General features: G+C 44.4%; 1 protein-coding gene across 2 annotated transcripts in view; it reads left to right on the top strand.

Moving 5' to 3' along the window:
- ift80 (intraflagellar transport 80 homolog (Chlamydomonas)) overlaps window positions 1–18700 on the top strand; it is a 37161-nt gene extending 18461 nt beyond the window's left edge. For both annotated transcript variants that reach the window (XM_071521235.1, XM_071521246.1), the window contains 12 exons: window positions 7378–7557; window positions 9207–9325; window positions 9685–9759; window positions 10400–10563; window positions 10653–10717; window positions 11454–11589; window positions 11965–12112; window positions 14620–14791; window positions 16811–16900; window positions 17277–17449; window positions 17668–17791; window positions 17962–18700. In XM_071521235.1, coding sequence (XP_071377336.1) covers window positions 7378–7557; window positions 9207–9325; window positions 9685–9759; window positions 10400–10563; window positions 10653–10717; window positions 11454–11589; window positions 11965–12112; window positions 14620–14791; window positions 16811–16900; window positions 17277–17449; window positions 17668–17791; window positions 17962–18072 — 1557 coding nt within the window. In that variant the 3' untranslated portion in view covers window positions 18073–18700. The remainder of the gene's footprint in view (window positions 1–7377; window positions 7558–9206; window positions 9326–9684; window positions 9760–10399; window positions 10564–10652; window positions 10718–11453; window positions 11590–11964; window positions 12113–14619; window positions 14792–16810; window positions 16901–17276; window positions 17450–17667; window positions 17792–17961) is intronic.
- The last annotated feature ends 4027 nt before the right edge of the window (window positions 18701–22727 follow it).

Here is a 22727-nt window from a genome sequence, read left to right on the forward strand (position 1 = left end):
AGCTCCTTTGCAAACCTCAGTTTGAGGACAAAGCTAAAACAGAGACAGAGAGAAAATAGAGCAATATGTAAGAGAGTACTTGTGGTAATGGCTAACTGTTTTACTCTAGTATACTTTACGCTTGTTTCCTTCTTTATCAACTTACCTGAGGTAATACATCAAAGGGTAAAGGGTGAGTTTATAGGCTACATCTCAGGTGACAGCCTATTTCCTGGGTAGTAGTTGCGTTTGGACCGGAACTTTGTGTCAAGTTGGTCAGCACTTCCCTGGTGATGTGTGTGTGTGTGTGAATCTCAGTGTGATTAAGGAAGCTCAGACTATGCGGTGCCATGGGACATTTGAAAGCAGCTCTTTTATGGGCCTGAGTCCTTGTTCTGTTTGATAGTGTGTAATTTAATGCAGTGGGTTAGGCTTTATTATAAAGCACAGCACATTAGATGCTCTTCATTTTCCTCCCAAACAGCGGCTTCACATTTTACCTCACCAATCCCCCTTGAAAAATGATTTAGCGTCAGATACTGTTTTTGGACTTGTACCCTCTGCGTGTGTCTGAAAATGAAGAATACAATCTTGGTGGCATTGGGACTGAGACATACTAACAACATACATAGGTACACAGTATTAACTGTCACATGATACAGGACTTCAAATACAGAGCAAAGGGACATTGCAGGTCATAGATGATAGACAGTAGACTGTACATGTCACTCTACAAATAACCATTCAGCATTCAATCACTATGTACATTCAGGTAGCATGGCAAACAGTATGGTTTCAGCTCTACAGAAGGTGTGGTGATTTGGATCATACCAGTCCAGCTTAGGAGCCTGTTCCCAGCCAAAACAATTCCCACACATAGGCCTGACCATTCCTGGACACAGGCCCAGCCCGTCCTTATCCTAACAGCAAGCCCCAGCCCCCATAGAGGGGTCACTGCAGGCTGACATTTACAAGGCCTCCTAATCTGCTGAGAGATTGATGAGCCCTCATCCAAATCCTCCACCTCCTCCCCCCCAACAAATCACTTTGTTTTTAGTTTCACTCTCCTACACTCCTTCATCTTGCAGAATTGGTTGGGGAATGAGCTTTGTCTTAGACTATAGATTTGTGTCTGCATTCTCATACATGCACTCTCTCTATCTGTTTATGGCTAGATACTTGCACGCGTATGTCTAGTATACATTACACCCAGGCATCTGTGTTGTGTTTATTACGTGTTGGGATTTACACTCTGTACCTGCACTGCCAGGTCCTGTCCTGCACAGAGGCATACAGGCTAACTGAAGCCAGCTGGCTTAGCAGAGAGCCTGCCAGCTTAGCCACTCAGATTTATGCAGGACTGTTAACCCTGGGCTAGGTTGGCTCCCACAGCCTCTAATGTTAGCACAGTGCTAAACTAACAGATTAACATAGCCCTTCTTTACCCAGTGTGCAAAGCTTACAGTATACTGTAGGATTCAGATCTAATCTGGCCCAATGATCCAAAGTGTACCAATGCTCTGGGATTTTTGCAACCGATAATTGTTGATCATTTAATAAGGACATTGACCAGTATTGATTTATTAATACAGCACTGTATGTTTCATATTTTTTTCCAGTTTGTCAGATTTTGTAGATGTTTTTTCCAGGCAGCTTTTGGTTTTAGCAGCAGTATTAGCAGAAATAATTTAATTTGTTTAATAACTGATATGTGAATAAACAAACTAGATCATTCTACAATGATGGATGGTAGAATAAGTAAGTAATGGCTTGAATGCTATGAAACTCATTGCTCCGTTCCAAATAGACAATAGAAACTGATCTCCAATCTGCCATTTAGAGTAACGTCTCTCAGTTAGTGGCCGATCAGCTACCTCAATGCTAGCCCATTGTTTACCAGGCTACCTATGTCTCACCTGTAATTTTGCCCTATAGATTTGTAGCTTATATTGACATGAATAAGTTCCTGCACAATGCAAGGTTCAGTTGCTAATTCTCAAAACTCTGAACCAGCTCCACTGACAGTGTGTTTTAAGTTACAATTAAGAGAATCTCCATACAGTCATACACAGTTTATTACACAGTCACACATGGTTGCACTTTTTTACCACCTTCTACCCACTCTGTCTTTCCTTGAGAAAAGATATTCAGTGGCACTGAGAGAGACAGAGAGAGAGAGAGGTGAGAAGTGACAGGAGACGAAGGGGACTGAGAGGAGCAAAGAGGAGTAGGGAGTCTGGAAGTCCCATGCCACCCTGCTGATTAGCATGTTGTTGACTTGCATCAGGGCTGGAGAGAGCGGAGAGCGGTCAGGGCAGACATATTTAATGCCTCTGAAGTAATGGGGCTGAATCAGCAGATAGCTCCACTGGGAGCCATTAGCCAAAACATGTGTCATTAACCCTTTCCCTGGCCCGAGCTCCACCCACTCCCCCACTCCCCTCAGCCCGGGTCATGCAGACTGCAGCACTGCTTCAGGTAGGGAAGATACGGAGAGGGGGAAGGGGGAAACAAATCTATTATTTACATACACTGGCACAGTCACACTCTCTCATTTTCTCCTCCGTCTTTCTTTCTAACACTTTTCCTGCTCGCCCCACGGTCCGTCTGCGTCTCCTCCCCCTTTTGCCTATAGCTCTTTGTGTCCGTGGCAGCTTTTTCTCGTAGCGCGCGTGTTGTTTCAATCAGTGTTTCATATGCCAGGCAAGTCTTTGTGTATAACTCTCTCCAGGGCAAGTTTAAATGAGGGTGTTTGATAGTTAGAGTTAACTGTGGGGGAGATATTAAAAAGAAAGAATGAGAGAATAGAAGAAATGAAACACAGTTGGTTATACCTATACAACGAGGAGCAGGTACAGCGTATGAGGGAGAGTGCGCTTTCAGTTATAAGTTCGGGTTAGGATTTTGGGGGTCCTCAGAGTAAGAGCTTACTTGCCTTTGAGCTAACTTTTTGCAGGCCTCTCCATGCTGGCTGCGGCTGCAGGGCAACAATAGAGAGAAGCGGCAGGCCCACAACACCTGCCAGTCTTAATGGCAAACATGTGTCGAGAAACGCAGAAAGAGTGAGGAGGAGGAAGGGAGGAGGGAAAGGGCAAGTACGCTCCCTAAAGAGGTTCTAAAGAGGCTCTAAGTTAGTAGATTTCACTGGCTGTGGTGTGTGAGTGTGTGTGCATATGTGTCTGTTTGCGTGTGTGCCATTGTGTGCAGAAGAGTCACTATGTCTGTATGTGCCTACGGTTACAGTTGCGTGCTGCAAGCCAGGGTCTGTGGAACATCGCTTAAGTCTAAACTTGAAACAAAGAAAGATCCAGACAATAAAAACCCCAGCCAAACAGGGGGAAGGGTGGAAGAGCAACACTGACAAATTATGTTGTGTAGTAATGCAGCGTCCCACACGGCCATTTCTCCAATTCAACACTCCAGGGTTTGCCACCTATGTGCAGCTAACGTCTGTGTGTCTGAGTCACGTTAACACACACATGTCAACACACACAGGATGCATGTGTGGGTGTTTTGCTTGGTGCTTGGAGTGATCATCACAAGTGTTAGACTCCCAGCCTTGGTCTTCTGCCACGTCCTTGACACGAGTGTGTGTGTGTGAGTGTGTGTGTGTGGGGCATGTGTGTGTTTCTGTCTGTGTTTCGGTGTGTACCCATGCGTGCATGCACAGCCGTGCATTGCTGCTGTGTATGCTTGGTCTGTGTGTATGAGCTCATTGTGAGTTTGAGGGGTCTCCCCCTCTCTCCCCCACAGCTCAGCTCAGCTGAGAACTACACGTCATGTCTGTCACCTTCCCTCTGGCCACAAAGCTGCCCATTATGGACAGACAGGGTTCAGTGACCAGAGAGAGTGGGCTCCAGCCAGACGAAGGGCCAGACCCCACTTCCACAGTGCCCCCCCCCCCCATCTTCATCGGCCTCTGCACTGATCCTGTCACCCCCCTACTCTCTCTCTCTTCCGCTCCTTTTTTTTGCACTAATTTTGAGTCTCCCTCCAGCCTTCTCCAGTAGAGTTCCCAGTGTTTGGAGCAGGGCCAGGTTCATCCCTTTTGGCATCAATAAAACCAGTCAGCAAATCTACTGCCACTGTCTGATTCACCTCCCCCTGCCCCCCTCCCCTTCCTCTGTCTCCTCTAATCCCTTTCTGTCTCCTCCATCTCTCTCATATCCTCCCCTCATCAGTCCTTACCCCCTCCACCTCTTTCCTACCAGCGTTGCTTTAGTTCACGCTGCACACGGCCTTCCAGTCAGTCTTAAATTTGTATATTCCATCTTTTTTAGTGAAGAGCTTTCTGAGGCAGCCTCACACTGGGCCAATTTCTTGTTGGGCAGCCCGCTGTTAGAACATCTAAATCCCACACCTGTAGGGAGAGAAAGGAGAAATGAAAGACAGGTAGAGCGAGGAGAGTGCTCCTGCGAGGGGGAGAGAGAGAGCGATACAGAGATGTCTTTTGGCTGAATGCTGCTCTGGAAAAGGTTTTGTGTCCCAGGTTTCTCCTCTCCTGGCCTCTCCTGGCCCAGTCTGTCCTCCTCAGGAGAGCTATAGGACTCCCCCCAGTGTCCCATATTCAGTCACTGCCTGACAACTCTGACAAGCCAGAGGATTTTCACCTCTTTTACACACACATGCGCACACCTTCAAGATAGCCATTGCACACTCATAAGAGGGATATGTGAGCTCACATTTATTTCCCCCTGTGTACACACAGTTAAATCAGCCTGATGTGTTATCTTATTTTCGCCCATTCTCACACTTTTTTACACTTTCTCTAACTTGCTCATGCTTTGTCTATCTCTTACACACACAGAGAAATACACACACACAGACTTATACAGTACATATACATATACACACATGAACACGCCCACCCACCCACACACACACACACACACACACACACACACACACATAATCTCACTTGTTGGCTGGCTGTAGAAGGAGTCAAATGGCCCAATGTGTTAAAAGCATTAGGTAAGCACAAATCCAAAAGTGCTCCTTGGGCCGATATCATATGTCCTGCTTCATTACAGTCTGGTGTATACATTCAGCTACATCTCTGACCCCCCCATCCATCTATCCCTCTCTCTTCCATCCCTCCCTCCTCTCCCCCTGGGGTGCTCTAACACAGAGCGGGCTGTCCCAAGATGTTAGCTGAAGAATAGATGGGCTCTCTTATTATTGTAAACGCTGGTGCAGGCTGGGCTTGGTGGTGGAGCTTGTCTAAGCACAGCCACACAGCACGGCACATCCCCGCTCATGTTTGGAAGGGGTATGTCTGTGTGTACATACATATATATATATATATATATATATATATATATATATATATATATATATATAGATATATAGATAGATAGATAGATAGATAGATAGATAGATAGATAGAGATATATATAGATATATATTTACATATATATAAGACCTAGGCTAATTTCTGTCACAGTATTTATGAGTGAGGAGGGCTGGAGGTAAAGGAAGGGAAATGGGAGGGAAGAGAAATTAAATGAAAGAAAATGCCACCTTTGATATAAGTTTAACAAGCTATCTCTTGTCCACATTGGTTTTACAGGGCCCATTTTTTTCACCTGCAACTATTTTGGGTCCTGATATGGTATTAACTGTGGGGAGGGTGCTGACCAACACCAGCTGAGAGGTGTGTGTGTGTGAGAGAGAGAGAGAGAGAGAGACAGCCAGACAGACAGGGAGAGAGAGAGATCAAAGCAGTGGGCCTGTAACCTGTAGCCTGCCGACTGTTGCCTCTAGCCCTGTCAAAGGCAGCAGAGAGGAAATAACGCCACACCTCACATCCCGCAGCAGCATGTGTTTGAGGCAGCGGACACACTGAGGCCTTTTCTCTGAGCTTCACCGCAGCACTTGGCCTGCTGCACCACACTTGTCTCTCTATAGCAGGCAAGGAGGCAGCGCTAGGCTAACATTAGCACTTTTCTCCCTTCATAAGCAGTTTCAGTGTGTGTGTATGTGTGTGTGTGTGTGTGTGTGCATTTGTGTGGCAAATCACAGCTGACAAGCCTCTGGCCCAGCTCAGCTCTGCCAGCCACCTGCACCCGAGGCGATGGGGAGGTCAGGGAGGGCGGTGGGAGGCTGGTGGTGATGGTTGTGGAAGGGGCTACAAGAAAAAAAATCAGCACTGGCCATGCTGGAATGCCTGATGTGCACAGCAGGGAACAAGATGAGCTTTGGGTGAGGGAGAAAGAGATGAGAGGTCGGGCGCAGACGGATAGGGTGGGGGTACTAGAAAGTAAAGAAAAGTAGTGAGTCTATGGGATATAAAGCCTGTGTGCCTCTGATCTAGTGTAGCCAACTGTGGTGTGAATCTTACAAGTGATCAGGCCTCTAACACACATACAAACACACACACCGTCACCCTGGAAGACAACAATTCGAAAAAGCCTCAACTGCTGTTAGACCCAGACTATCTCAGCTCAATCATGTGTTCTTTGACAGGGTGGATTTGAAAAAGCAGAAGTTCAACAACAGAATAGCCTTTGTGTTGTGATACTCTGCACAAGACTTGGGGGACGGGAGCAGAGAAGGACAATGGGGGGGAAAGGAAAATTGACTGGAAAGAGAACAAAGAGAAGGGATTAGATAGAGAAAAGGGATAGCTGGGGGAGAAATGGAGGATTGCTTGGGTGAGACAAGAGGGCAACGCTGTAAGGGGGCAGATGGAGAGAAGAAAGACGGGAGAGGTGTTTTTGTCATAGATGCTGTGAAGAACTGCGTGCCTCTCAGCTGTTTCTTTGGCCGTCACTGAGTCTCATTTACAGCGTGGAGCCTGGCTGACGCAGCACAGTGCACAGGGAGAAAAACTCTTCTCTCTCTTTCTTTGTGCCTGTTTTTCTCTCTTTGCCTCTCTATCTTTCTCCCCCCTCCCTCTCATTCTCTACCTCTCCTAAACCTTTTCTCATAAAAAGAAAAGGAGAGGTCTTGGTAATCAGTTTTTGGCTCAAGTTTGGGGGCTCATATGTAAACCCTCCTCCTCCCTGTACCCCCCCCCCCCCCACTCCTCCTCCTCCCTTCTTCCCTGGATGTAATAGATGAGGATAGCAGAGCGTATGTTTACGAGCGCGAGTGCTGGACTTGGCAGGGCCCAGTGCTCCTTCAGTGTCTCACAGTTCATCACAGCTCACTGACTGACTGACTGGGCCCCTGTCTCTCTAGCATAGTTTACATTACATGCACACACACACACATACACACACACTCACTCATACATGACTGAGTCTCTTCACTCTCACCACTTCTCTCCTTGCAACTTCTCATTGTTTCTATGTCCCCAATCGCCCCCCAGGTAATTGTTTATGATTGTAGATAAATGTCCATAGCCATTAACCATATTGTTCTCCCCCCTGTCTCTCTCTCTCTCTCTCTCACCAGTGGTCCTATGCATTGGAGAAGCCCAACACAGGCAGCGTGTTCAGCTTGGCCTGGTCTGCAGACGGCACCCAGCTGGCTGGGGCCTGCGGCAATGGGCATGTCGTCTTTGCCCATGTGGTGGAGCAGCACTGGGAGTGGAAGAGCTTTGTGATCACCCTTACCAAGAGGAGGACCATGCAGGTATGGAGCGACACACACACACACACAGGCGTATTCATATGTGGACGTGTTTACAGTGTAGTGGCACGCAAAACAGAGCCACCTATAATAGACATTTTCCCCTTCTCCTTTTTAACTTTACATATGGGTACACTGGGATCATAATACTGGACAGGGGTTCAACGTTTTTCAGTCAGAGATCCAAGGAGAGAAGATTCAGTCTTGTCCTGGGACTCGTTTATTAATTGTAACAGTTAAGTAGTATTTGCAGAGTGATAACACATGTAACTGAAGTGATAAAGGCACAGTGATAAAATGCAATGACAGAAACACGGAAAGAAGAGAAACAAATTTAAAGTTTGTGCAGGTGAGAGAAAAATTTCCTATGGGGCTTCTAAAAAAATGTCACCTCAAAAAATAGAATTCTGTTATGTGTGGATGTGATAGCAACAGGCCTGTGATCTGTTTTGATGAGTATTTTAAGAAATACTGCTTTACATGTTACATGTGTGCTTACACTTTTTCAAACAAAGGCTACTGAAATACGCAGTGTCTCTCTTACAAAAATGCTTGATCTTGACCAGGCAAACATTCCCAGGGCCTGGCTCAGTTGATCATCCAGCGTAGCGAGTGGGAATAAGTGTTGTGATGCTATAGGCAGACAGTGGAGAGGTGAAGTGAACAGGCTGTGCAGAGAGGCAGACGGTTCCCAGGCCCTGGCTACTTACGGCCATACATTATAGTGGGACCCTCCCAGTGTGCCAGGCAGCCCTGCAGTGACAATGACCAGCCTGTCTAGCTGCCTCCCTCGCTCCACCACTCTACTGTTTAAACTCACGCTAACCACAAGGTAGCGTTTACACGCGGTCAACACACCCACATGTACATATACACACACACATATACTTTCTGAGAGACACAGTGATACACACACACACCCCTACAGAAACAAGGTCACACACACGCATGTGCACAAACGCACATGTACACACATTTGCCATAGTGCAGTTTGTGTAAACCAAACAAACTTGGGTCGTCAGCCATTTATTTTCAGCCTCGCAGGCTTTTTTTTTTCTTTTTCTCTCCTCCCCCTCTCCTCCTCGCAGTCCTTTTTAAAAGTGCACATCTGCCAATGGTTTGTGAATCAGCCGGCTAAATTTACCACCTTGCGGTCAAATGTTTTTTATTCCTGGTTGCGTTGCGTGTAAATTTGGCTTGCTGGAGGGGGCAGAGGAGGAAGATTTGTAAAGCTGTAAAAATAACCCCACCTTTCACCTGGTGCTGGAAAAGGCCCTTTCATTCATTCACAGGCAGAGCTGGAGGGGAAGTATTTATCTATGCAGGTGAAAAAAAGAAGTACCAACCAGTACACACACACACATACACACACACTCTAAACAGTGAAAACAGCTTTCTCTGTCCACAGTTGCCCTACGTATGCATACTGTAGACCGTTTCCTGTGTATATTAAGAATAAATACTCTCTCCTGTGTACGTGACTGTGTTCAGCCCTCTGTTAGTGAAGCCAGTGTCTGCCCTTTGTTTGTGTGTTTAAAAGTAAAGTGTTTGTTCAACCGTATAAAGTTTACGCCTGTTCAGTTACTTTTTAGGACTCCATTCACTTGCACCCATCTGTCCCTCTCCCTTCCCCTTGTTTCCCTTTTTCTCAGGTGAGGAACGTGGTGAACGACGCAGTGGATGTGTTGGAGTTCAGGGATCGGGTCATCAAGGCCTCTCTGGCCCACGGTCACCTGGTGGTCACCACCTCTTTGCAGTGCTACGTCTACAAGTCAGTAGCCCACTTCCTCCTCCCTTCCCTCGCTCCTCTCCTCCATTCCCCTCGCTGTCATCGTATCACTATGATGCTCTTTCTTTGTGTCAGTCCTGTGTGTATCTGTTCCTGTCTATCACTGCAGTCTTTCCGCTCTATCTGTGGATTTATCTCCTCTCCTTTCCCTCCTAATGGCATTTCCTTCATGTTTTTTTTAACTTTTGTTTTAACTTTCTTTCAGTCTATTCTTGGCCTTTTTTGTGTGCCATTTTCTCCGCAGCACTTTAATGTGATGTAACACTTTTTGTGTAAGATGTTTGCGGTCTCAATAATTTTGATGTGTGTTTGTGTTGTTCATTTGTGTCTGTATGTGACAGCTCTAGGAACTGGAATACGCCTCTCATCTTTGATCTGAAGGAGGGAACGGTCAGCCTCATCCTGCAGGCAGAGAAGTGAGTCTCTCCATTCCAGTAGCAGTGCAGTGAAAGGCTATGTGCAGAGGGAGAACAGGCTGTTGGATCATCTATCAGCCTCTCTAATGCTTCATTACTCCACACTGACCACTCATCAAGCAGCAAGCCAGACACACACGCACACACACACACACACACACACACACACACAAACACACACAAACACACACACAAGGAGCGTGTTCCAGCTTAGCCAACCCTGTCATACAGTAAGGCTGAGAGTGTAACCACAGGGGGAAATTAGCTTGATATGGAGTAGGTCTTGTGCAATACTCCAGTGCAGTGTCCCTGACAATCAGCGTCAAGCTAAATAGATTACTGGCCATTCTGTAATCACAGTTGAGGCTTACCGAGTAAGTCAACGCTGCGTTAATGCACATTACATGTTCAAATTACCTACTCGTGTCAGTTGATTAACTCTTTTGCTCTCTTCATTCCTTTACTCCTTGGCATTTCATCTGTCCCTTTCTCTCTCCTCGCTCCCCTCTCCACGCTGCCCCACCCACCCACATATACAATCATACGTATACACACACATACACACACACTCCTGTCTCTCACCCGCTTCATCTGGCCACCTCTCACCTCTCCTCGCCTCCTCTCCCTCTTCCTCTCCCAGACAGTTTCTGCTGGTGGACGGAGCGGGGTTGTATATGTTCTCCTATGAGGGTCGACTGATCTCCTCCCCCAAGTTCCCTGGGATGAGAGCCGACATCCTCAACGCCCAGGCTGTCTCCCTTAGCAATGACACCATTGCCATTCGAGACAAGAGCGATGAGAAGGGTCTGTCTGCTCAACTTTTTCGGTCATAATGGGATAAATAGCACGGAATGAGCCTTTTACTATGTTCTCTTTTCCTCTCTCCTCACCAGTCGTCTTTTTGTTTGACGCCCTTACGGGGAAAGCCCTTGGCGACGGGAAGCCCTTGACTCACAAGGTGGGTAATCGTTTTCTCTTGCTGCTCTCTCTCTCTTTTTCTCTCTCTCTCTCTCTCTCTCTTTCTCCTCCACCCCCTCTCTCTCTGTCTCTCTCTCTCTCTTTCTCCTCCACCCCCTCTCTCTCCCCCTCTCTCTCTTTCTTTCCAGTCTGTGAAGAACTGCGTGTCTCTCAGTCTTTTCAGAATGGATGTGTCTGTGCTAAAAAAGAAACTAACACATATCCAGAAGGGGGAGAGAAAATAAAGAGACAGGAAGAGAATGGGGGAAGGGTTTTGGAGTAAAACTAAGAGTGAAAGAGACAAAAAGAAGGAATGAATTAGAAGAGAAGGAGGACGAGGAAAAGAAGAAGTGGAGGTAGCCAGGCTCAGCAGTTACTGTTTGTCAGCATGGCTTTGTCTGCCAGTACTCCACAGCTCCAAGACACTGCACTGGAGCCAGCTGGCTCCGGCCAACAAACACACACACACAACGTACTCACACACACACACAACGTACTCACACACACACACACACACATCACACACACACACAACATACTCACTCACACACACACACACACACACACACACATTCTCTTTTGGCAAAAAGGCTGTTGGGTCACAGCACTAACCCCTCACACCCTTTCCTTTCTTTTCGTGATCTTTTGTCTCCCTTCCATCATTCACTCCTCTGCTCCCTTTCACCTTTGTGCTTGTGTGTGTGTGCGTGTGCTTGGGTGTGTTTGTTCATATGTAGCTGGAGGTGGTGGAGATCGCTCTGGACCAGTGCGGTCCGTCCAATGAAAGGAAGATCGCCCTGATAGACAAGAACCGTGACCTCTACTTGACCTCTGTACGCCGTCTTGGACGAGAACACAAAATCTGCAAGATTGGTGAGAAAGGGAGGAGGGAGTTCGCTTGGCAAGACGAGCAGTGACTTTCTTTTGTTTTTATACTCTTTTAAGACATTGGTGTCACTGCAATTAATCTTATAATTCATTCATTTGAATGCCTGTTACCTTCATGCAAACCTATTCATTCAAAGGGAAATTTAGACTCCCACATATTTGGCTAGTGTAATAAAGTATGCTAGAAAGTCAATAATGGAAAATCAAAAAAAGGAGGTGTCATTTTCAGCACATCTGTGAGTGTAGTTAGGGACAATATGTCACTATATATGTTACAAACACAGCATTAACGCAGTGAGCTCTTTTTAACGAGTGTAGCCGACATTCTTATGTGTGTTGTATGTCTGTTCTGACCTGTAGGCACCATGGTTCACACTATGGCATGGAATGACACTGCTAACATCCTGTGTGGTATCCAAGACAACCAATTCACAGTGTGGTACTACCCCAGTGCTGTCTTCACTGACAAGGAACTGCTGCCCAAGACACTGTACATGAAGGATGGCAGGTAGACACACACTGTCCTTTGCTCTCACCTTTACATGGCATTTTAGGCATTCAGCTGATGCTCTTAACCAGAGTGACTTACAAGTACAACACTGGAATAAGCTTTGATATCAAGCCCACCAAAATTGCAAGCAACCAGTAGTAAGGAGTGCAACAATCATGGAAGAGAGAAGTATTAGGAAAAGAAATAGAATAAGTGCTAAGGAGTGAGATAGAAGGCATTTTTTGAGAGCAATTAGAGTGATTCAGTGGGGAGGTGATGTGAGGTGCTTTTTCCAAACTGTTTGCTTATAGCCATTTAGCAGCAGCTTTTTTGCGCCCTGTATTGTGAGCATTTGATACAGCCACGTAAGCATTTTGTGCTATGAAGCACCTTCACCCTCCGGCTCATTCCCCCGAAGTAACAGAGAGTGCTTTAGGTGCTCTTTGTGCCAACAGCCATCATACTGTGCAACGCTTCCTGCCCAAACGGCCTCAGCCAACTCAGGGGGTTCTGAGGCAGAGTGCCTGCACTGTCTATACAAACCATCTTGGACTACCGTCGCATTCCTTTGCTCTCAACTAATCTATACAACATTTGGTTACACAGTTTCTGATCTGTACATTTGTCTGTATATTCTCTGCGTATGAGTCCATATGAGTACAAGTCTCTGGATACTTTTTCTGTAAGTATGCGACTTTCAGCCACAAATATGTTCAGATTATGATAGTGATAATGAGAACAGACATAAATGCACATGTGCATGGCACATTGTCACATTTTTGTACATATGGTACTTGCATCTGGAGTTTTTGATAAGCTAGACAGCTAGAAAAGTACATTTCTAAATTTGTGCGTTCTGTACATGTAACTAGATCTGTACAGTGAATGTATTTGATAAGGTGTATAGTTCTACATGCCAAGACACTTTTCAGTGCATATGGATGACCCTCTGTAGACCTGTTGATGTGAAGACGAGCACATTTTTGCAAATACTGTATTCAGTAATTGTTTTTCTTCATATTCTCATATTCCTATTACTTATAATATATTGCTTATAGAAATCTCTTATATTTTTTCACTTATTTCATACTACACATATTTCACTGTGTGGATTCGGTAGATTCTCATATTGTACATATACTTTTTTCTGCTGCTACTACTGCAGCTTTGCACGCCCTTTCTGTGCCGTACTCCATACTTTTTTCATACATTCATGATATATGCATTCATGTATACATTTCTACTTAACATGTTCAAGTTTTGTTGTTTTGATGTTTACACAATCCCGATTTGCTTTTTTCTTTCTTTTCTTTCTTTTCTCTTTGCTGTATCCTATTACTATTTGCTGCTACAATGGTCCAGTTTCTCTATGGGGATCATTAAAGTTTCATCTTATCTTATCATGTGGTTTATATACATTGGGGACACCAAACCGCAAGTGAAAGCAACCAATAAGCTGCAAATACAAAGACTATACTTTGCGCACATGTTTTTATTAAAATGTGCACATGCATACAAAAGCATCCATTTGAAACATGTACATAGAAGTGTTTCTCATAGGTTCTTAAGATATTTGTAGTGGAGGGCAGGTTGGAACACACATAAGGTGCAAAGCAGTACTTTCAATATGTTTTATCAATTCAGGGAATATATCGGTGGGCCACCACAAATTAGCCTGTGTATGACATGCATAGCACACATGTTACTGACATGCATAGCACACATACATATACTGTACATACTGGCAGAAATTACACAGTCAATGAATTGATTGTTGTGTTCTTTATTAGAGCAATCCATCATCTTCTACATAAATGTTAACATGTGTTAAAATCAATTTCACTTTGTTATAACATTTTGCATTACCCTATGTAGGTTATTGAACAGTCAGTCTCCTGCCTCAACTGCACTAGGGATTTACCACCAGCATTAAAACTTTTTTCAGACTCTCGCTATCAATAATTGCAAACAGGCAAGCTTATTTCTTGGAAATTACAACTATGGACATAGAAAAAAAATGATGTCAGCGTCCACATCACCATGGTTTTTATATTGATTAGAAGCATTATTTTTAGACTAGGTGTTCAGAATGAAAGCAACTGACATAAGATACAATGCAAGCAGGGAAATGAATGAACCTTCTTTGTATCCTGGCTGATAAAACCCCAAATTCACCAACCACTTCCCCTTCTTACCCAGCTGGATTTTCAAAATAGAAAAGAACCTCCAAATGGTTGGTTGCCTACCAAAATGTTTGGAAAAGTAGACAAGCTTACTAGCCACATCCAGAGTTTACAGTTGGCTGTTGGTCGGTGATAATTTCCCATCCTGATAGTACGGACACTCAGGGCAGCCAAACTGGCAACTAACTGTTCATGAGTTGATGAGTTCATGGAAAACTATGAAGTGAAAATGTTTTAGAAAAATTACACATTAAATTCTGTGTGTATGTGTGACTTTGTCCTCACTCTCTTGTGTGTGTGTGTGTGTGTGTGTGTGTGTGTACATGTGTCTCCCCTCCAAAGTGAGTTCAGCCGTGCGCCCCACATTCTGAGCTACGTGGGCACCAAGGTGACAGTGCGCCAAGGAGACGGTTCACTGATCTACAGCAACGTGTCTCCCTACCCAGCCCTGCTCCACGAATACAGCACCTCCGCACGCTGGGAGGATGCACTGCGTCTCTGCCGCTTCGCCAAGGTGAGATACCAGTGTATGTCGATTAACACGTAACATACATGTTTCATCTGATCTTGAAACAAATGTTCATTCATTCTCCCACGCAAGAAATAATTTATCAATTTGAACTCAGCTGTACCTCTGAGATCATTCTTGTGTTTCCTCTGAGTGTGTGTACGCTCATTTGAAGTGGGTCGCTGCATGTTATAGGCACACAAAATGCCTGAATACGCCAGTGTGCATTATTTATTAGCATCAATTATTGAATTTAGTCTATTTGACATTTTTATTTATATAGTTGACCTCAAGATAGTGTGACGTAACCTGCAGTGTAGGACTTTGACGCTGTCCAGGCTCCTGTGGTGTGTGTGCGTGCGCGCGTGCGTGCGTGTGTGTGTGTGTGTGTGTGTGTGTGTGTGTGTGTGTGCATGCGCGTGTATGAGAGAGAGAGAGAGAGAGAGAGACAGAGTCTGAAGAGAGAAGGTAGTGGAGAGGTTTATGGGACCAGACCAGCAGGCTTTAATTAGCCCTCAATTAGCCTGGTGACACCATTTACCGGATTTAGCCCCCCTAGACCTCACTCATAAATACACACCCCAGTGCACACATGTGTATACACTACACACACACAGAATGCAACGAGAGCCTCTATAGTGTGTCTTTGCATGGGCAATGATGCAATAACCACAACCCTGGAGAGATGGATGGCTAGTAGAGAGAGGAGGGTGGGAATGGAGGGATGAAGGGACTGAAAGAAAGAGAGAGAGTCAGAGTTTTAAGAGCTCCCCCTCCTCCCCTTCCCCCTTCTCCCTCTACTTCTGGTAAGAGTTTGGTGGCACTGTGGCTTTTCCCAGAATCATTGTAGTTGTTGTCAGTAAGCCCTCACCTGAGGGGGGTTGCTATATATAATATTATATATCTATTTATAAAATTATAATACACACACACAATCACAGTCAAGCATAGGTGCACATCTACAGATAATGCAACACCAATAAGCTGCAGTACATACACATTTGAACCAAAGGAAGATTTAGCCTAAAATTCTGATTCATGATCTATTTTTTGGATCACTCTGACCTCAGGCAGAGGATGACAGTGTTATTGTTGCTTGTTGCCCAGAGTGGTTTCTGATTAGAGCTGTTTGTCTTAGTGATGGACGGTGATTAGAGGGGGGATTACAGAGCGGTGACTCCAGTGTGGGGTTAGCTCAACTGTTGGTCAACTGGTGGTTTAGGCTCCTCCTAATGAATGCAGCTGCACAGAATAAAGTGGTGACGTATGTGTTTACATTCATAGATGTTGTGTACAACAAATGTCTGTGTTTATGTTTGTTTTTGTGCGTGTCTGTGTGTGCGTGTCTGTGTGTGCGTGAGAGTGTGTGTGTGTGTGTGTGTGTGTGTGTGTGAGTTTGTGTGTGTGCATGTGAATGCCCTGCAGTGTGATTGTAATGAGGCCTGTATGCTGGATGTGAGCAGACTGGTAATGGGGACCCTGTCACTTTAGAGACGCCATCGTAATGACCACCCTGTCCCTTTTAATAGTGCACACACACCTCTCAGTACCCCGTCCCTTTGATAGCAAGTGACACATTTGGAGCCGCTACTGAATCTGCCATTCCCCTCATGCTATCCTCTATCCTTAATCCCTCGCCTATTAGAGGCTGTCACCATTTAAGAATTTATTTTTAGCTGACTTGCCTTTTTGAATAAAGGATTTAAGAAATTGATAAATACAAATTATGTTCAGATAATATTGGAAGTCTTGCTGATAACAGCTTTAGACTCTTATATTCACATTTTCACATGCTTCTCAGAGTTTACAAAGTGCTTTACAAAAGGCATAAAGGCAAGGAATAGAGAATGAATAAATGTAAAGGAATAAATATACAGGAAAATAGTTATATGTATGAAAAGAAGAAAAAATTAATAAAAATTGGGCAACAGTTTCATAAAATAGTTTTACGGTAAATGTGCTGGATGGCGAGACATTGTATTGTCCTTTAAAGCTGCTCATTGCTCCTGCTCCCCATCTCCATAGGACCAGTCTCTGTGGGCGTGTCTCGCTGGCATGGCAATGGCCAACAAGGAGTTGACCACAGCGGAGGTGGCCTATACTGCCATTGGAGAGGTAAGAGTAACATTATCCACAGAATATTTTTTACACCAGAAAGACTCCATAGGATAAATGATTCAATTTCAGATCTTTGCCCTAGATGTAAAATAGAGACAGGTAGCCTTATTCACATGTTCTGGGAATGGAGAGGTAAGAGTATCAGCCAGTGAACTCGTTTAGGCAGCTGTTCAAAATCCTGTGAACAGACACATTAGGTTAAATTAGATTAAACTTCAATGATCCCTGTAAGCAAATTGGGTCAAAGGGAGCCATTACAATGACTCTCGCTGTCACCGTTTCTCTCCTGTACAACAATTTATCTTGCTTTTCCTCTTCCTCTATCTCTCTCTCTCTCTCCGTCTCTCTTTGTCCTGTCCCTCCCTCCTCCCAGGTTCCTAGGGTGCAGTATATCAACTTTATAAAGGAGCAGCCATCTAAGGAGTCGTCTGTGGCCCACATGCTGCTGTTTAGTGGTCAGGCCCAGGAGGCTGAGGCCACTCTGTTACAGGCTGGCCTCATCTACCAGGCCATACAAGTCAACATCGACCTCTCCAACTGGGAGAGGTACAACTCTGTGTGTGTGTGTGTTTTATGGTACAGCTGGAAGGAGCAGGACAATATGAGTGCCGGGGGAGGATGCCTTTTTTAGGATTAGGTGTAAAATTAGCGTGTGGTTAAGGTTTGGGCGAGGGTTATGGTGAGGCATGTTTGTCCATACAGGGTGGGATGTGTGTCCAAAAATGTGATTGTGTGTTAGTCAGTATCTTGTCGACTGTCTCCAGGGCGCTGGAGCTGGCTGTGAAACACAAGACCCATGTGGACACTGTGCTGGCCTACAGAGAGAAGTTCCTCCAGAAATTTGGCAGGAAGGAGACCAACAAGAGATTCCTGCAGTACGCTGAAGGGGTAAGCGAGGGCAACCTGTCTGCTGCACTGTATTATCTGAGTTTAGTGTAGTGTAGTGTGACTAGTTCAGTTGGTTTGCTCACTTAATCCCACGCTGATCAAGGTAAGAGTGCCCTGGCCTATCTCTTCTCATCCCTCTCTCTCTTTCTCTCTCTATCTCTCTCTCTCAGGTTGAGGTGGATTGGGAGAAAATCCAGGCGAAGATAGAGATGGAGCTGTCTAAGGAGAGAGAGAAGGCCGCTAATGCCTCTGTCAGGAGCAGCCTGGCCTCACGACGCTGATGTTCGGGAGACCCTTCTCTAAAACGACAGCTTTGCAGAAATTGATTCCCATGTGTTTTTGACATTTGGTGGATATTTAGTGGTTTGGCTCAGTCTCAGGGTAATGAAACATTTTCTGTATATGAGGGACAATGTCCACCATTAGGTTCAAGCATTAAAATACATTAAGAAATGGGAAAGTTGGACATATGAAGGTTAGAAGGGCATTAGGAGTATGACAGTCTTACGCAGTTTTACACTACAGTCTTGTGTATGGCACATGTATATAGCACAGTTGCACATCAACATTATTTATGCCATTCTGTTACTGTGTGCGCAGACTGATTTGACTCATGGAAGTTCAATAAGAATGTCCATATTTCTCTGAGACAACACCGTTATGGCCTCTCTGTCATATCAGCTTCTCATTCAGACCATTCAGTGTGTCTCATAGTTCAAAGCTGTTCATTCTCTTTTGCCATTTGGTCAAAATTAGCTCAGCATGGTCAGTTTCATGTACTGAACATGATATATATCTTTGCATCTTTTCGTCTTTTGTAATTAGGTGTTTGCATTGTTTTTGTACGGATAGATATTTTTACAATGTATAACTCCAAAGCCTTGCTCTCTGTAAACGCTATAATGAATAAAACAGATGTAAATATATATTCAACCAAATCTCCTTAGTCTTTATGCGTTCTGTCTTTTTGGTATTCCTGTTGCACCTTCCTGTTGCTCGGTTATACTGTATGTGTGTGTGTTGCTTTGTCAGTTTGATACATAGATCATAGAAGGTATTTGTGCACGCTTGTGTGGTTGAGCGTCCAGTATATCTATGTGCTTCTCTGTGAGTTATTCCTGTATTTCCTTTTCTGCTGAGGTGTGAAACCAACTGCTTGCCATGCAGCTCCACCCCCTGGTTGGCAGAAGGCCAGTACATCAGTGGACCATTATAGCCTATCCATCTCCTCTAGTGGCCCAGGAGGGACAAACGAGAGAGAAGATCTGTCTCGGGACTGTCCAGGAACAACTGCTAGACCATATCACAGAGATGTGGACAGATATGGTAGAAACTGATCGGCCTAATCCCTGAAACTGTGAGTGGCCACAGATGCTAAAACATCAGAGAACGGAATGGATGTAGGAAAATCTATCAATGGGTTCATTCTCTCTCTCCCTCTCTCTCTTTCTCTCTCTCTCTGACTCTCTCCCCAACTTTATTTCCCCCCCTTTCTTTCTCAGCCTCTTCACTAACTGTGTGATAAACCATAGTCTTCTGAAAGTGCCCCCTTCATCATTCATCCAAGAGGAGATTTATCAGTGAGGAGTCAGGTTTCACATGCATTACCACTGGAGAGAGGCTGCACATTCACATTGAAACAGATATGTGCATGAAATGTGTATGCACTTCCCCTTTGACTGTACACTATATATATTATACATACTGTATATTGTAATACACATTTTGTACCCAATTCATCAAAGTAATTGGGATTTTTATCATATTGGTAATGGTATATATTTATAGATTCCTGCGGAGGAGTAATGGATGGAAAATAATTCTTATAGCAACAGTAGATGTTATGAGCTCAGTCATAAGCTGAGAATAGAAAAGTCGTGTTTAGGCTATCAGTTGTGGGACTTCAGACTTTCAGTGGTGACAGTTGGATAATGAATGGACTGTTAAAGTATTCAATAAAACTGCTGCATATACCCTGAAGATACCCAATAGATACACTTATTAAAGCATAATGCTGTAGATCCATATTAAAAGACCAGCAAGTTCTCATATATTGCATTGATGCAGCTCTCCCAAAAATACACTTCCTGGACATAATGTGGAATTTATGAGGAGGATAATGCTCATTGATTTGACCTTAGTTTATCTTCTGTTTGGTCCAGTAAGCAATAGACTAACCGCACTATTGGCACAAATTCTAATGTTGCTTACACCAAATCCATTTTGTGTGTGTGTGTGTGTGCTTTGTCTCTGTGTTTATCAGTGTGTGCGCTTGTGCTTTTGTCTGTGTGTATGTGTGTTTTCCTGTATGTGTCTTTGTGCACGTGTATGTTTGGATTTGTGTGCATTTGAGGAAAAGGGGGAAACAACTACATCGCTGCCCTATACCCTACCAGGGACTCCTGCAAGCCTCGAATGTCCCAGCTTTACACCATCTGATTAAAGTTTAATGCTGGGAACTCTAGAAGACTGGTTATGCCCTCGGCGCCCAAACTCACTCTTCCAGCTTAGACAGAGGAGCTGGGAGTCCTCGGTGAACTGCAAGGACAGAGAGAGAGAGAGAAAGAGAGGGAGAGGAACCCAACATTCACACCTCTTATGGTTTGGACAGCACTCAAACACGGGCAATATGTGATGCATCTTGGTGTCATATGCTCCAACCCATATACCCATCAGTGGGTTTTAAGCATAGAATTTAATGCTTTTAAGTGCAAACTCCACCCACCCACAAATTTCCCCTCTCGAAAGGAAAGCCATCAGTGGTGTTCAGTATTGACTCTGCCATCATGGCCTCGCAGTATTGGATTACACAAGCCACTACAATCACACTCAGACAGACTTTCGCTGTTTGTAGCAGTAGAAAAACTCTAGGTCACCCTTTGTAAGGTCGTATGCAGTTTTGTGGATACAGCTACTTCAATATCAGAAGTTCTCCATGTGGGTTAATGTAGCTCTCTTTGCTCTTTGTTTAATAGCAAAGTAGTTGACAAAGTGATGGTTACTCACTTACACTTACTCTGCCTGGTAATCCAATGCCATAACGAGAGTCCATTGTTTTCTCTAATGGCTGATGACCACTTTGAAGCTCTTCAGATAAATCAGTTTAGTTCATCTGATGTGGTGGGCCTGGGGTGCGGGGTGGGCCTGGGGTGCGGGGTGGGGGTGAGGAGGGGGGGGGGGGGTAATTAGTTTAGACCTGTACAGACATTATGGATTATAGCAGAATCAGCGAAGAAAGGATAGGTGATTAAAGCAGGACATTTCCAAAGAATGCACTGTCCCATTCAGAATCAGGTAAATAAATGAGTCTATTTGCTTGCCCTGGGTAGATAGATTTGTTTGTTCTGCTGGATAGATATTCTCCCTGTAATGGACTTGTCTGCTTCTCAGTTGGCCTGGGAGTAATGATACGGTAACATTTCTTCTGCGGGTCTGGGCTGGAGAGAGGATGTGGCAAGTGTGACTGTTTACCACACACCCAATTAACGTCAAAGTAAAGGGGTGCCTAATACCGAATTGAGCCTTTTCCATATTGTAGCATTGTGAGACATTTAATAGACAATGACAATTAATGCCATTAGCGTCAGTCCAGGTAAACAAGCCACTAAGCCTATTGCAATTAAGTGTGTATAGGGGTCAATTTGGTTTTTGGCACTTAGCAGTGAAAAAGCTGCTACTTGTCTCCTTCCTAGCCACATTAGTCAGAAATAGACATCAAGAAGGAACAGGTAAACACTGATTAGAAACATTACTAATACAATAGATCCAGATATTCACTGGTGTATGTGTCTGTTTCTCAGTCTGCATCTCCAGGCTTCTAGTCTGCCAGAATGCCAAAGAAATTACTGTCTACTGTGAGCCCACTGTCTGAGCCTGCTATGTCTGTCTCATCCTTGTTTCCTGTCAGTTGTCCCCTTGTCTTTTTTTTTGTCTGGTCTGTGCTGTGGAGCATTAATGCGGCTCGGGGCGGCGGTTGTGATCTTGTCTGACATGCTTTCGATCATCAGAATACAACTTTGTTTCTTGGCAGCTTACACCATATCAGTATGCCAGCTGTAATCTCTGCCCTTGTCTTCTTGAATCCGGAGCCTGGGAGACACTGATATATGTGGCCTCAGGCAGAAAGGCCCCTAGGATTTTAAGAGCATTTTAAAAGTGGTATTTCCTTGGTGAGGCCTCAGCTTTTGGAGTATAGGCCTATCAGACATGGCTCAGGTCACTGATTAAAACACGCTCATCTTTCAGCTCTCAGGGAAGAGTGTGTGTGTATGTGTGTGTGAGAGAGACAGAGAAAGAGAGAGAGAGGGAATATTGCTTTCATGCTCATAACCTATATTGGGTAAATTAATTTACTGATCAAACTTGCCGATAAAAATATGTGCCACGGAAAATACTGAAATTTGTATTCACCCCAACATCCCTGAGACTATTAAATAGTTGCTTTTCCAGTTCACATTAAAGGCTACAGAGAAAAACAATGTAGGTAAACAATTTTCCTCTATGATTGGATGCAAATTCGATATAGAATAGAATTTTTTAAAAGAATAAAGGGTCTTTCAGGCCCGGCAGACTATCCCTGTCCCGAGATTTAGCATCAAGACTAAGAAAAGGACATGAGCAATTGGGAGAAGGGAAACTGTCTCACGGTGCCACTTAAAATTGAGGCGCTGAAGTAAAACATAATGCGATTGTACCGGAGCCAAATTAGCTGTCTCAGACACAAAGAGCGTCAATTTCAGCAGCCTTCTCTTACTTTATTATCTCCTTTATTCAACCCAAGCGGTCATTTGCATACAAAAGGCGAATAATCCCCTCTAATCTTACAAAACACGCACATTTTCTCAGTCTCCTCCTTTATTCTAAACATTCAGCATTATAATTGCACTTGAGTTTATACTCTGCAAGATAATTACCCTGCTGATATTAAAATAAGAAT

Source organism: Centroberyx affinis, unplaced genomic scaffold (assembly GCF_046629955.1).
Source record: "Centroberyx affinis isolate AG114_WGS23_722 - 3 ecotype Tasmania unplaced genomic scaffold, CSIRO-AGI_Caff_v1 ptg000076l_1, whole genome shotgun sequence".
Classification (NCBI taxonomy): domain Eukaryota; kingdom Metazoa; phylum Chordata; class Actinopteri; order Beryciformes; family Berycidae; genus Centroberyx; species Centroberyx affinis.